The sequence below is a fragment of the Heptranchias perlo genome, chromosome 12, assembly GCF_035084215.1.
Source record: "Heptranchias perlo isolate sHepPer1 chromosome 12, sHepPer1.hap1, whole genome shotgun sequence".
Classification (NCBI taxonomy): Eukaryota; Metazoa; Chordata; class Chondrichthyes; order Hexanchiformes; family Hexanchidae; genus Heptranchias; species Heptranchias perlo.
In genome coordinates, this window is record NC_090336.1 from 4,096,679 (window position 1) to 4,110,492 (window position 13,814).

Here is a 13,814-nt window from a genome sequence, read left to right on the forward strand (position 1 = left end):
AGCTGTGATAATGTGCGGCGGACGATTTCAGCCGATGGTTTCGCTGAATCGGCAGAAAAGACCAATGAAACTCGGGTATTCCATAAAAATGGGCCGAAGTAACTTGCACCCAAATTTCCTCGGCATTATACCATTCTCATGCCGTTGATTCGCTGCAAGTTCTCACGGAATTTCAGGCCAGTGGTAGAATTTCATTTTCACCGCCTGGGTGGTAAACTGGTGGAGTGCATCGCCTGCCCGATATAGAAGCCGAGGCAGTGAAGATGAGAATTTACCCCACGGTGCTTGAATAACAAGAAGAAAAACTCAGCAGATTAATTCTCTCTTTTCAGCTCTGTTTTGTGATTATTATAATCCTAATGATGAGTGCGAATGGCACTATGCACCTTGTGGGATTCCATGTATGAAAACGTGCCAAAATCCTGGTGGAGCATGCTCCAAAATTATCCCCAAGCTTGAAGGTAATATTTCTACTCATTCATTAATATGATAATTTAATTTATTATTTTATTAGATGTTTATTTACAAGCTAAAATTACATAATTTCAGAAATATTTTGTTTGTTCCAGTCAAGTGAACAAAATCCATTACAGACTTTAATTGTGAAGGAAAATCATCCAAAAGATCAACTGTTTCACACTGCCCTGAACAATTTATTGAAATAACAAGTAGTCCGCTTGATCAGTACTTCATCCACTAGCCTAAACATCCACCCACCTCTATCACTGGCTTACCGTGGCCGCAGCGTGTACTATTTACAGGATGCACTGCAGCAACTCACCAAGGCTTGTTCTGCAGCATTTCCCAAACCCACAACCCACTTCGCCTAGAAGGACAAAGGCAACAGATGCACAGGAACATCATCATCTCCAAGTTTGTTTTAAAGTCACATGCCATCCTGACTTGGATGTGTATTGCTGTTCCTTCGTGGTTGTTGGGTCAAAATCCTAGAACTCCCTAACTAACAGCATTGTGAGAGTACCTTCACATCATTGACTGCAGCGATTCAAGAAGAAAGTACAGCACCTTCTCAAGGGTAACTAGGGATGGGCAATAAATGGCAGCATTTCCGGCGATGCCCACTTCCTGAGAATTAATTTGAAGAAAAAGAAACTACACAGCAGATTACATCAACAGTTAACAGGGTTAGATGTAGGGCGACCACTGAACAGCTACAGCTAAATTACTCTGTGATTAGGAGTGAATAAATCCGGTGGAGAGAAAACATGAGCCATTCATTTATCAGGAGCTCACTGATGTGGAGCTGACTACTGTTAGAGAGTGAGCAGTAATCTAACACCATTGTCACATCCCATAGGCTGCTACCCAGACTGTCCTGATGATAAGCCGTTTTTGGATGAGGAAAGTATGCAATGTGTTGCACTGGATCACTGTTCCTGTCATATTAATGGGAAACACTATGAGCCAGGCCAGACTGTGCCAAGCACTCAGAACTGTGAATCATGGTAAGTTTTACCATAAACATTCCGACATTTTCTTATTAATGGAACAATTATTGCATTAATAAAGATTCTTTTCTTTTTGTGGGGGAGGAGGGAAGAGTTTATTTTGTTTTGGGTGCGGGACACTGATGTTGGACAATGGGGAACTTTCTACTTTCGGAACTCAGTATTAACAGGAAATGTTCCTAACTCAATATAGCATGGGTTAGAGACAGAGCAAACTTTCTTCTACTTCAACCGTGTGTCTTTTCCTGCCACTACTTGGTGAATGTTTTCTCCTTTGTGAAGCACCCTCTGATATTCATTACGTGACAGGTGTTATTTAATTCCAAGTTCTTATTGACTGTCTTATAGGATTGCCAACTCTGGTAGGAGGCATTCCTGGAAGTTTGATCGCGTGACATTCTGACCACAAGACGTGTGTGATCATATGACGTCTGTAACTTTAATTGGGCCGGAATTTACTGTAACCGTTTGTTAGACTTGCCCTTTCCATGAGCTTTTGTACTGAAAGTTGCTTTTAGGGATCCAAACGGGCATTTGGGACCGATGTGAACAGGGCAAGCAACTATGTATCTCCTTAGCCAATCAGATTGAAGAATTGTTAATGAACAGCGCAGAGTCTGAACCAGGAAGCGTAAGTTCAAATAGTGAATTCAATGTCAAGTCAGGGACAGAAAGCAAAATAAAGAGATGGAAATAAAGATTGGTTTAAGAGAGACAGAAAAAGAGACAGAAAAAGGAAAAGTAAAAAGAATGTATTTACATTTAAAAAAAATCTCCAACAGCAATTAAAAGCTGAAGGAATGAGAATCCACACTTGTAAAAGTTAATTTTCAGTGCCAGAGAGGTTGTTTGGCAGTAATTAAGACTTATCACGCCGTTAAAAAGGATACTTAGACTGAAAAGGACAAGCCCTAACTTTCTGTGGTGATTGTAAACAATTTTACAACACCATGTTATAGTCCAACAATTTTATTTTTAATTCCACAAGCTTTCGGAGGCTTCCTCCTTCCTCAGGTGGTGAAGGAAGGAGGAAGCCTCCGAAAGCTTGTGGAATTAAAAATAAAATTGTTGGACTATAACTTGGTGTTGTAAAATTGTTTACAATTGTCAACCCCAGTCCATCACCGGCATCTCCACATCATTTCTGTGGTGAGTTTAGTTAATTTCTACCATGCAAATACAGGAACTTCACGCTGTCCAATATATTTGAATGGTGAGTCAGACAGCGAGATGCCGTTTTCGCGAAAGCGAGGGTGGAACAGCGCATCTTGGACAGCAACTTCTGGATTTTTGCGTTTAACTGCGCATCTGCCCTCGCCTGAAGTTGCTGTGCAATTTGCACATGAATAATGGTGAGCACTGTTAGCCTCACTGTTATTTTGACAGTAAATTCTGGCCCATTGTATTCACCTTATAAAGGTTGGGTCCCCTTTAGTTGAGTATCTTTGTTCGTAGGTTTGTGCCAGCATCTGTTGTGTGAGAAGTTCTGAGAATCAGGAGGCCGCCCCTGAGCAGGCAAAGAAGGAAAACCAAGGGTGGGGAAGAGGGGAAACCAAAGGTGGTGGGAACTTTGACTGGGTGGGAGTAACTCACTGCAATTGCTCCGATAAATAATAGTAATACCGGTAACACTCAGAATCCCTTCCGAGCCAACAGTAATACAATAACTTACTGATAGTCTATATGTACCTAGTAGTATGATATTCATCTGATTTCCACTGCAGCCCAATTTCCACTGCACTGCACAAGATGTGGTCAAACTTCCCAGTTGAAGCTACTTTTAATAGGTCCGATCTCTCTCCCTATCATCTTGGCCTCTGGTTTGGACTCAGGTTCACCACATTGCTACTGCAGTTCCCTGCTCTGCAGAAAATGCTGGTCTCCAAGCCCACTACATTCCCCAGTCTCCCTCTCTTCCCCCCCAACAACATGAGCCCTAATTCCTCCTGAACCCCAATCCCCAGTATCCCTGTCTCCACGACCCTCCCATCTCCTGACCCCCATTCTCCAGTCTCCCTTCCACCTCCGATCCCCATTCGCCAGGCTCCCTCTCTCCCTGACCACCCATCCCCAACTGACATTCCCCAGTCTCCCTCTATTCCCCAAAGCTACCATCCCCGATTCCCCCTTCAGTCACCCTCTCTCCCCGCGACTATTGATTGTTCCCAGCACACCATCTGGTCCTGGTTCTCTGTGGGGGTGGAACGTGATGTCATCGAGTAGCAGGTTTCTCTGTGGGGGTGGAACATGATGTCATCGAGTAGCAGGTTTCTCTGTGACGGTGGGACGTGATGTCATCGAGTAGCAGGTTTCTCTGTGACGGTGGGACGTGATGTCATCGAGTAGCAGGTTTCTCTGTGGGGGTGGAACATGATGTCATCGAGTAGCAGGTTTCTCTGTGGCGGTGGAACGTGATGTCATCGAGTAGCAGGTTTCTCTGTGACGGTGGGATGTGATGTCACCGAGCAGGTGGTTTATTCTGTGACGGTGGGATGTGATGTCACCGAGCAGGTGGTTTCTCTGTGACGGTGGGATGTGATGTCACCGAGCAGGTGGTTTCTCTGTGACGGTGGGACGTGATGTCACCGAGCAGGTGGTTTATTCTGTGACGGTGGGATGTGATGTCACCGAGCAGGTGGTTTCTCTGTGACGGTGGGATGTGATGTCACCGAGCAGGTGGTTTATTCTGTGGCGGTGGGATGTGATGTCACCGAGCAGGTGGTTTCTCTGTGACGGTGGGATGTGATGTCACCGAGCAGGTGGTTTCTCTGTGACGGTGGGACGTGATGTCACCGAGCAGGTGGTTTCTCTGTGACGGTGGGACGTGATGTCACCGAGCAGGTGGTTTCTCTGTGAAGGTGGGATGTGATGTCACCGAGCAGGTGGTTTCTCTGTGACGGTGGGACGTGATGTCACCGAGCAGGTGGTTTCTCTGTGACGGTGTGACGTGATGTCACCGAGCAGGTGGTTTCTCTGTGACGGTGGGATGTGATGTCACCGAGCAGGTGGTTTATTCTGTCACGGTGGGATGTGATGTCACCGAGCAGTTGGTTTCTCTGTGACGGTGGGATGTGATGTCACCGAGCAGGTGGTTTATTCTGTGACGGTGGGATGTGATGTCACCGAGCAGGTGGTTTCTCTGTGACGGTGGGATGTGATGTCACCGAGCAGGTGGTTTCTCTGTGACGGTGGGATGTGATGTCACCGAGCAGGTGGTTTCTCTGTGGTGGTGGGATGTGATGTCACCGAGCAGGTGGTTTATTCTGTGACGGTGGGATGTGATGTCACCGAGCAGGTGGTTTCTCTGTGACGGTGGGATGTGATGTCACCGAGCAGGTGGTTTCTCTGTGGCGGTGGGATGTGATGTCACCGAGCAGGTGGTTTATTCTGTGACGGTGGGATGTGATGTCACCGAGCAGGTGGTTTCTCTGTGACGGTGGGATGTGATGTCACCGAGCAGGTGGTTTCTCTGTGACGGTGGGATGTGATGTCACCGAGCAGGTGGTTTATTCTGTGACGGTGGGATGTGATGTCACCGAGCAGTTCGTTTCTCTGTGACGGTGGGATGTGATGTCACCGAGCAGGTGGTTTCTCTGTGACGGTGGGATGTGATGTCACCGAGCAGGTGGTTTCTCTGTGGTGGTGGGATGTGATGTCACCGAGCAGGTGGTTTCTCTGTGACGGTGGGATGTGATGTCACCGAGCAGGTGGTTTCTCTGTGACGGTGGGATGTGATGTCACCGAGCAGGTGGTTTCTCTGTGACGGTGGGATGTGATGTCACCGAGCAGGTGGTTTCTCTGTGGTGGTGGGATGTGATGTAACCGAGCAGGTCGTTTCTCTGTGACGGTGGGACGTGATGTCACCGAGCAGGTGGTTTATTCTGTGACGGTGGGACGTGATGTCACCGAGCAGGTGGTTTATTCTGTGACGGTGGGATGTGATGTCACCGAGCAGGTGGTTTATTCTGTGACGGTGGGATGTGATGTCACCGAGCAGGTGGTTTATTCTGTGACGGTGGGATGTGATGTCACCGAGCAGGTGGTTTCTCTGTGACGGTGGGATGTGATGTCACCGAGCAGGTGGTTTCTCTATGACGGTGGGATGTGATGTCACCGAGCAGGTGGTTTATTCTCTGACGGTGGGATGTGATGTCACCGAGCAGGTGTTTTCTCTGTGACGGTGGGACGTGATGTCACCGAGCAGGTGTTTTCTCTGTGATGGTGGGATGTGATGTCACCGAGCAGGTGGTTTATTCTGTGACGGTGGGACGTGATGTCACCGAGCAGGTGGTTTATTCTGTGACGGTGGGATGTGATGTCACCGAGCAGGTGGTTTCTCTGTGACGGTGGGATGTGATGTCACCGAGCAGGTGGTTTCTCTGTGACGGTGGGATGTGATGTCACCGAGCAGGTGGGTTCTCTGTGACGGTGGGATGTGATGTCACCGAGCAGGTGGTTTCTCTGTGACGGTGGGATGTGATGTCACCGAGCAGGTGGTTTCTCTATGACGGTGGGATGTGATGTCACCGAGCATGTGTTTTCTCTGTGATGGTGGGATGTGATGTCACCGAGCAGGTGGTTCATTCTGTGGTGGTGGGACGTGATGTCACCGAGCAGGTGGTTTATTCTGTGACGGTGGGATGTGATGTCACCGAGCAGGTGGTTTCTCTGTGACGGTGGGATGTGATGTCACCGAGCAGGTGGTTTATTCTGTGACGGTGGGACGTGATGTCACCGAGCAGGTGGTTTCTCTGTGACGGTGGGATGTGATGTCACCGAGCAGGTGGTTTCTCTGTGACGGTGGGATGTGATGTCACCGAGCAGGTGGTTTATTCTGTGACGGTGGGACGTGATGTCACCGAGCAGGTGGTTTATTCTGTGACGGTGGGACGTGATGTCACCGAGCAGGTGGTTTCTCTGTGACGGTGGGATGTGATGTCACCGAGCAGGTGGTTTATTCTGTGACGGTGGGACGTGATGTCACCGAGCAGGTGGTTTATTCTGTGACGGTGGGATGTGATGTCACCGAGCAGGTGGTTTCTCTGTGACGGTGGGACGTGATGTCACCGAGCAGGTGGTTTCTCTGTGACGGTGGGACGTGATGTCACCGAGCAGGTGGTTTCTCTATGGCGGTGGGACGTGATGTCACCGAGCAGGTGGTTTCTCTGTGACGGTGGGATGTGATGTCACCGAGCAGGTGGTTTCTCTGTGACGGTGGGATGTGATGTCACCGAGCAGGTGGTTTCTCTGTGACGGTGGGACGTGATGTCACCGAGCAGGTGGTTTCTCTGTGACGGTGGGACGTGATGTCACCGAGCAGGTGGTTTCTCTGTGACGGTGGGATGTGATGTCACCGAGCAGGTGGTTTCTCTGTGACGGTGGGATGTGATGTCACCGAGCAGGTGGTTTATTCTGTGACGGTGGGACGTGATGTCACCGAGCAGGTGGTTTATTCTGTGATGGTGGGACGTGATGTCACCGAGCAGGTGGTTTCTCTGTGACGGTGGGATGTGATGTCACCGAGCAGGTGGTTTCTCTGTGACGGTGGGATGTGATGTCACCGAGCAGGTGGTTTATTCTGTGGCGGTGGGATGTGATGTCACCGAGCAGGTGGTTTCTCTGTGACGGTGGGATGTGATGTCACCGAGCAGGTGGTTTCTCTGTGACGGTGGGATGTGATGTCACCGAGCAGGTGGTTTCTCTGTGACGGTGGGATGTGATGTCACCGAGCAGGTGGGTTCTCTGTGACGGTGGGATGTGATGTCACCGAGCAGGTGGTTTCTCTGTGACGGTGGGATGTGATGTCACCGAGCAGGTGGTTTCTCTATGACGGTGGGATGTGATGTCACCGAGCATGTGTTTTCTCTGTGATGGTGGGATGTGATGTCACCGAGCAGGTGGTTTATTCTGTGGTGGTGGGACGTGATGTCACCGAGCAGGTGGTTTCTCTGTGACGGTGGGATGTGATGTCACCGAGCAGGTGGTTTCTCTGTGACGGTGGGATGTGATGTCACCGAGCAGGTGGTTTATTCTGTGACGGTGGGATGTGATGTCACCGAGCAGGTGGTTTCTCTGTGACGGTGGGATGTGATGTCACCGAGCAGGTGGTTTATTCTGTGACGGTGGGATGTGATGTCACCGAGCAGGTGGTTTATTCTGTGACGGTGGGACGTGATGTCACCGAGCAGGTGGTTTCTCTGTGACGGTGGGACGTGATGTCACCGAGCAGGTGGTTTATTCTGTGACGGTGGGACGTGATGTCACCGAGCAGGTGGTTTATTCTGTGACGGTGGGACGTGATGTCACCGAGCAGGTGGTTTCTCTGTGACGGTGGGATGTGATGTCACCGAGCAGGTGGTTTCTCTATGGCGGTGGGACGTGATGTCACCGAGCAGGTGGTTTCTCTGTGACGGTGGGATGTGATGTCACCGAGCAGGTGGTTTCTCTGTGACGGTGGGATGTGATGTCACCGAGCAGGTGGTTTCTCTGTGACGGTGGGACGTGATGTCACCGAGCAGGTGGTTTCTCTGTGACGGTGGGACGTGATGTCACCGAGCAGGTGGTTTCTCTGTGACGGTGGGATGTGATGTCACCGAGCAGGTGGTTTCTCTGTGACGGTGGGATGTGATGTCACCGAGCAGGTGGTTTATTCTGTGACGGTGGGACGTGATGTCACCGAGCAGGTGGTTTATTCTGTGATGGTGGGACGTGATGTCACCGAGCAGGTGGTTTCTCTGTGACGGTGGGATGTGATGTCACCGAGCAGGTGGTTTCTCTGTGGTGGTGGGATGTGATGTCACCGAGCAGGTGGTTTATTCTGTGACGGTGGGATGTGATGACACCGAGCAGGTGGTTTCTCTGTGACGGTGGGATGTGATGTCACCGAGCAGTTGGTTTCTCTGTGACGGTGGGATGTGATGTCACCGAGCAGGTGGTTTCTCTGTGACGGTGGGATGTGATGTCACCGAGCAGGTGGTTTCTCTGTGACGGTGGGATGTGATGTCACCGAGCAGGTGGTTTCTCTGTGGTGGTGGGATGTGATGTCACCGAGCAGGTGGTTTATTCTGTGACGGTGGGATGTGATGTCACCGAGCAGGTGGTTTCTCTGTGACGGTGGGATGTGATGTCACCGAGCAGTTGGTTTCTCTGTGACGGTGGGATGTGATGTCACCGAGCAGGTGGTTTCTCTGTGACGGTGGGATGTGATGTCACCGAGCAGGTGGTTTCTCTGTGACGGTGGGATGTGATGTCACCGAGCAGGTGGTTTCTCTGTGACGGTGGGACGTGATGTCACCGAGCAGGTGGTTTCTCTGTGGTGGTGGGATGTGATGTCACCGAGCAGGTGGTTTCTCTGTGACGGTGGGATGTGATGTCACCGAGCAGGTGGTTTCTCTGTGACGGTGGGATGTGATGTCACCGAGCAGGTGGTTTCTCTGTGGTGGTGGGATGTGATGTCACCGAGCAGGTGGTTTCTCTGTGACGGTGGGACGTGATGTCACCGAGCAGGTGGTTTCTCTGTGACGGTGGGATGTGATGTCACCGAGCAGGTCGTTTCTCTGTGACGGTGGGACGTGATGTCACCGAGCAGGTGGTTTCTCTGTGACGGTGGGATGTGATGTCACCGAGCAGGTGGTTTATTCTGTGACGGTGGGATGTGATGTCACCGAGCAGGTGGTTTATTCTGTGACGGTGGGATGTGATGTCACCGAGCAGGTGGTTTCTCTGTGACGGTGGGATGTGATGTCACCGAGCAGGTGGTTTCTCTGTGACGGTGGGACGTGATGTCACCGAGCAGGTGGTTTATTCTGTGACGGTGGGATGTGATGTCACCGAGCAGGTGGTTTATTCTGTGACGGTGGGATGTGATGTCACCGAGCAGGTGGTTTATTCTGTGACGGTGGGATGTGATGTCACCGAGCAGGTGGTTTCTCTGTGACGGTGGGATGTGATGTCACCGAGCAGGTGGTTTCTCTATGACGGTGGGATGTGATGTCACCGAGCATGTGTTTTCTCTGTGATGGTGGGATGTGATGTCACCGAGCAGGTGGTTTATTCTGTGACGGTGGGACGTGATGTCACCGAGCAGGTGGTTTCTCTGTGGTGATGGGATGTGATGTCACCGAGCAGGTGGTTTATTCTGTGACGGTGGGATGTGATGTCACCGAGCAGGTGGTTTCTCTGTGACGGTGGGATGTGATGTCACCGAGCAGGTGGTTTCTCTGTGACGGTGGGACGTGATGTCACCGAGCAGGTGGTTTCTCTGTGACGGTGGGATGTGATGTCACCGAGCAGGTGGGTTCTCTGTGACGGTGGGATGTGATGTCACCGAGCAGGTGGTTTCTCTGTGACGGTGGGATGTGATGTCACCGAGCAGGTGGTTTCTCTATGACGGTGGGATGTGATGTCACCGAGCATGTGTTTTCTCTGTGATGGTGGGATGTGATGTCACCGAGCAGGTGGTTTATTCTGTGGTGGTGGGACGTGATGTCACCGAGCAGGTGGTTTATTCTGTGACGGTGGGATGTGATGTCACCGAGCAGGTGGTTTCTCTGTGACGGTGGGATGTGATGTCACCGAGCAGGTGGTTTATTCTGTGACGGTGGGACGTGATGTCACCGAGCAGGTGGTTTCTCTGTGACGGTGGGACGTGATGTCACCGAGCAGGTGGTTTCTCTGTGACGGTGGGACGTGATGTCACCGAGCAGGTGGTTTATTCTGTGACGGTGGGACGTGATGTCACCGAGCAGGTGGTTTCTCTGTGACGGTGGGACGTGATGTCACCGAGCAGGTGGTTTCTCTGTGACGGTGGGACGTGATGTCACCGAGCAGGTGGTTTCTCTGTGACGGTGGGATGTGATGTCACCGAGCAGGTGGTTTCTCTGTGACGGTGGGATGTGATGTCACCGAGCAGGTGGTTTATTCTGTGACGGTGGGACGTGATGTCACCGAGCAGGTGGTTTATTCTGTGATGGTGGGACGTGATGTCACCGAGCAGGTGGTTTCTCTGTGACGGTGGGATGTGATGACACCGAGCAGGTGGTTTATTCTGTGACGGTGGGATGTGATGTCACCGAGCAGGTGGTTTCTCTGTGACGGTGGGATGTGATGTCACCGAGCAGGTGGTTTATTCTGTGACGGTGGGACGTGATGTCACCGAGCAGGTGGTTTATTCTGTGGCGGTGGGATGTGATGACACCGAGCAGGTGGTTTCTCTGTGACGGTGGGATGTGATGTCACCGAGCAGTTGGTTTCTCTGTGACGGTGGGATGTGATGTCACCGAGCAGGTGGTTTCTCTGTGACGGTGGGATGTGATGTCACCGAGCAGGTGGTTTCTCTGTGGTGGTGGGATGTGATGTCACCGAGCAGGTGGTTTATTCTGTGACGGTGGGATGTGATGTCACCGAGCAGGTGCTTTATTCTGTGACGGTGGGATGTGATGTCACCGAGCAGGTGGTTTCTCTGTGACGGTGGGATGTGATGTCACCGAGCAGGTGGTTTCTCTGTGACGGTGGGACGTGATGTCACCGAGCAGGTGGTTTCTCTGTGACGGTGGGACGTGATGTCACCGAGCAGGTGGTTTCTCTGTGACGGTGGGATGTGATGTCACCGAGCAGGTGGTTTCTCTGTGACGGTGGGACGTGATGTCACCGAGCAGGTGGTTTCTCTGTGACGGTGGGATGTGATGTCACCGAGCAGGTGGTTTCTCTGTGACGGTGGGATGTGATGTCACCGAGCAGGTGGTTTCTCTGTGGTGGTGGGATGTGATGTAACCGAGCAGGTGGTTTCTCTGTGACGGTGGGACGTGATGTCACCGAGCAGGTGGTTTCTCTGTGACGGTGGGATGTGATGTCACCGAGCAGGTGGTTTCTCTGTGACGGTGGGACGTGATGTCACCGAGCAGGTGGTTTCTCTGTGACGGTGGGATGTGATGTCACCGAGCAGGTGGTTTCTCTGTGACGGTGGGATGTGATGTCACCGAGCAGGTGGTTTCTCTGTGACGGTGGGACGTGATGTCACCGAGCAGGTGGTTTCTCTGTGACGGTGGGATGTGATGTCACCGAGCAGGTGGTTTCTCTGTGACGGTGGGATGTGATGTCACCGAGCAGGTGGTTTATTCTGTGACGGTGGGATGTGATGTCACCGAGCAGGTGGTTTATTCTGTGACGGTGGGATGTGATGTCACCGAGCAGGTGGTTTCTCTGTGACGGTGGGACGTGATGTCACCGAGCAGGTGGTTTATTCTGTGACGGTGGGATGTGATGTCACCGAGCAGGTGGTTTATTCTGTGACGGTGGGATGTGATGTCACCGAGCAGGTGGTTTCTCTGTGACGGTGGGATGTGATGTCACCGAGCAGGTGGTTTCTCTGTGACGGTGGGATGTGATGTCACCGAGCAGGTGGTTTATTCTGTGACGGTGGGACGTGATGTCACCGAGCAGGTGGTTTATTCTGTGACGGTGGGATGTGATGTCACCGAGCAGGTGGTTTATTCTGTGACGGTGGGATGTGATGTCACCGAGCAGGTGGTTTCTCTGTGACGGTGGGACGTGATGTCACCGAGCAGTTGGTTTATTCTGTGACGGTGGGATGTGATGTCACCGAGCAGGTGGTTTATTCTGTGACGGTGGGATGTGATGTCACCGAGCAGGTGGTTTATTCTGTGACGGTGGGACGTGATGTCACCGAGCAGGTGGTTTCTCTGTGACGGTGGGATGTGATGTCACCGAGCAGGTGGTTTATTCTGTGACGGTGGGATGTGATGTCACCGAGCAGGTGGTTTATTCTGTGACGGTGGGATGTGATGTCACCGAGCAGGTGGTTTCTCTGTGACGGTGGGACGTGATGTCACCGAGCAGGTGGTTTATTCTGTGACGGTGGGATGTGATGTCACCGAGCAGGTGGTTTATTCTGTGACGGTGGGATGTGATGTCACCGAGCAGGTGGTTTATTCTGTGACGGTGGGATGTGATGTCACCGAGCAGGTGGTTTCTCTGTGACGGTGGGATGTGATGTCACCGAGCAGGTGGTTTCTCTATGACGGTGGGATGTGATGTCACCGAGCATGTGTTTTCTCTGTGATGGTGGGATGTGATGTCACCGAGCAGGTGGTTTATTCTGTGACGGTGGGACGTGATGTCACCGAGCAGGTGGTTTATTCTGTGACGGTGGGATGTGATGTCACCGAGCAGGTGGTTTCTCTGTGACGGTGGGATGTGATGTCACCGAGCAGGTGGTTTCTCTGTGACGGTGGGACGTGATGTCACCGAGCAGGTGGTTTCTCTGTGACGGTGGGATGTGATGTCACCGAGCAGGTGGTTTCTCTGTGGTGGTGGGATGTGATGTCACCGAGCAGGTGGTTTATTCTGTGGTGGTGGGACGTGATGTCACCGAGCAGGTGGTTTATTCTGTGACGGTGGGATGTGATGTCACCGAGCAGGTGGTTTCTCTGTGACGGTGGGATGTGATGTCACCGAGCAGGTGGTTTATTCTGTGACGGTGGGACGTGATGTCACCGAGCAGGTGGTTTCTCTGTGACGGTGGGACGTGATGTCACCGAGCAGGTGGTTTATTCTGTGACGGTGGGACGTGATGTCACCGAGCAGGTGGTTTATTCTGTGACGGTGGGACGTGATGTCACCGAGCAGGTGGTTTCTCTGTGACGGTGGGATGTGATGTCACCGAGCAGGTGGTTTCTCTATGGCGGTGGGACGTGATGTCACCGAGCAGGTGGTTTCTCTGTGACGGTGGGATGTGATGTCACCGAGCAGGTGGTTTCTCTGTGACGGTGGGATGTGATGTCACCGAGCAGGTGGTTTCTCTGTGACGGTGGGACGTGATGTCACCGAGCAGGTGGTTTCTCTGTGACGGTGGGACGTGATGTCACCGAGCAGGTGGTTTCTCTGTGACGGTGGGATGTGATGTCACCGAGCAGGTGTTTTCTCTGTGATGGTGGGATGTGATGTCACCGAGCAGGTGGTTTATTCTGTGGTGGTGGGACGTGATGTCACCGAGCAGGTGGTTTATTCTGTGACGGTGGGATGTGATGTCACCGAGCAGGTGGTTTCTCTGTGACGGTGGGATGTGATGTCACCGAGCAGGTGGTTTATTCTGTGACGGTGGGACGTGATGTCACCGAGCAGGTGGTTTCTCTGTGACGGTGGGACGTGATGTCACCGAGCAGGTGGTTTATTCTGTGACGGTGGGACGTGATGTCACCGAGCAGGTGGTTTATTCTGTGACGGTGGGATGTGATGTCACCGAGCAGGTGGTTTCTCTGTGACGGTGGGACGTGATGTCACCGAGCAGGTGGTTTCTCTGTGACGGTGGGATGTGATGTCACCGAG

General features: G+C 52.0%; 1 protein-coding gene across 1 annotated transcript in view; it reads left to right on the forward strand.

Moving 5' to 3' along the window:
• Nucleotides 1-13,814, forward strand: part of LOC137328122 (mucin-2-like) — a 186,622-nt gene that overhangs the window by 89,713 nt on the left and 83,095 nt on the right. The window contains exons 24-25 of the mRNA XM_067994300.1: nucleotides 333-461; nucleotides 1,319-1,466. Of these exons, the coding sequence (XP_067850401.1) occupies nucleotides 333-461; nucleotides 1,319-1,466 (277 nt within the window). The remainder of the gene's footprint in view (nucleotides 1-332; nucleotides 462-1,318; nucleotides 1,467-13,814) is intronic.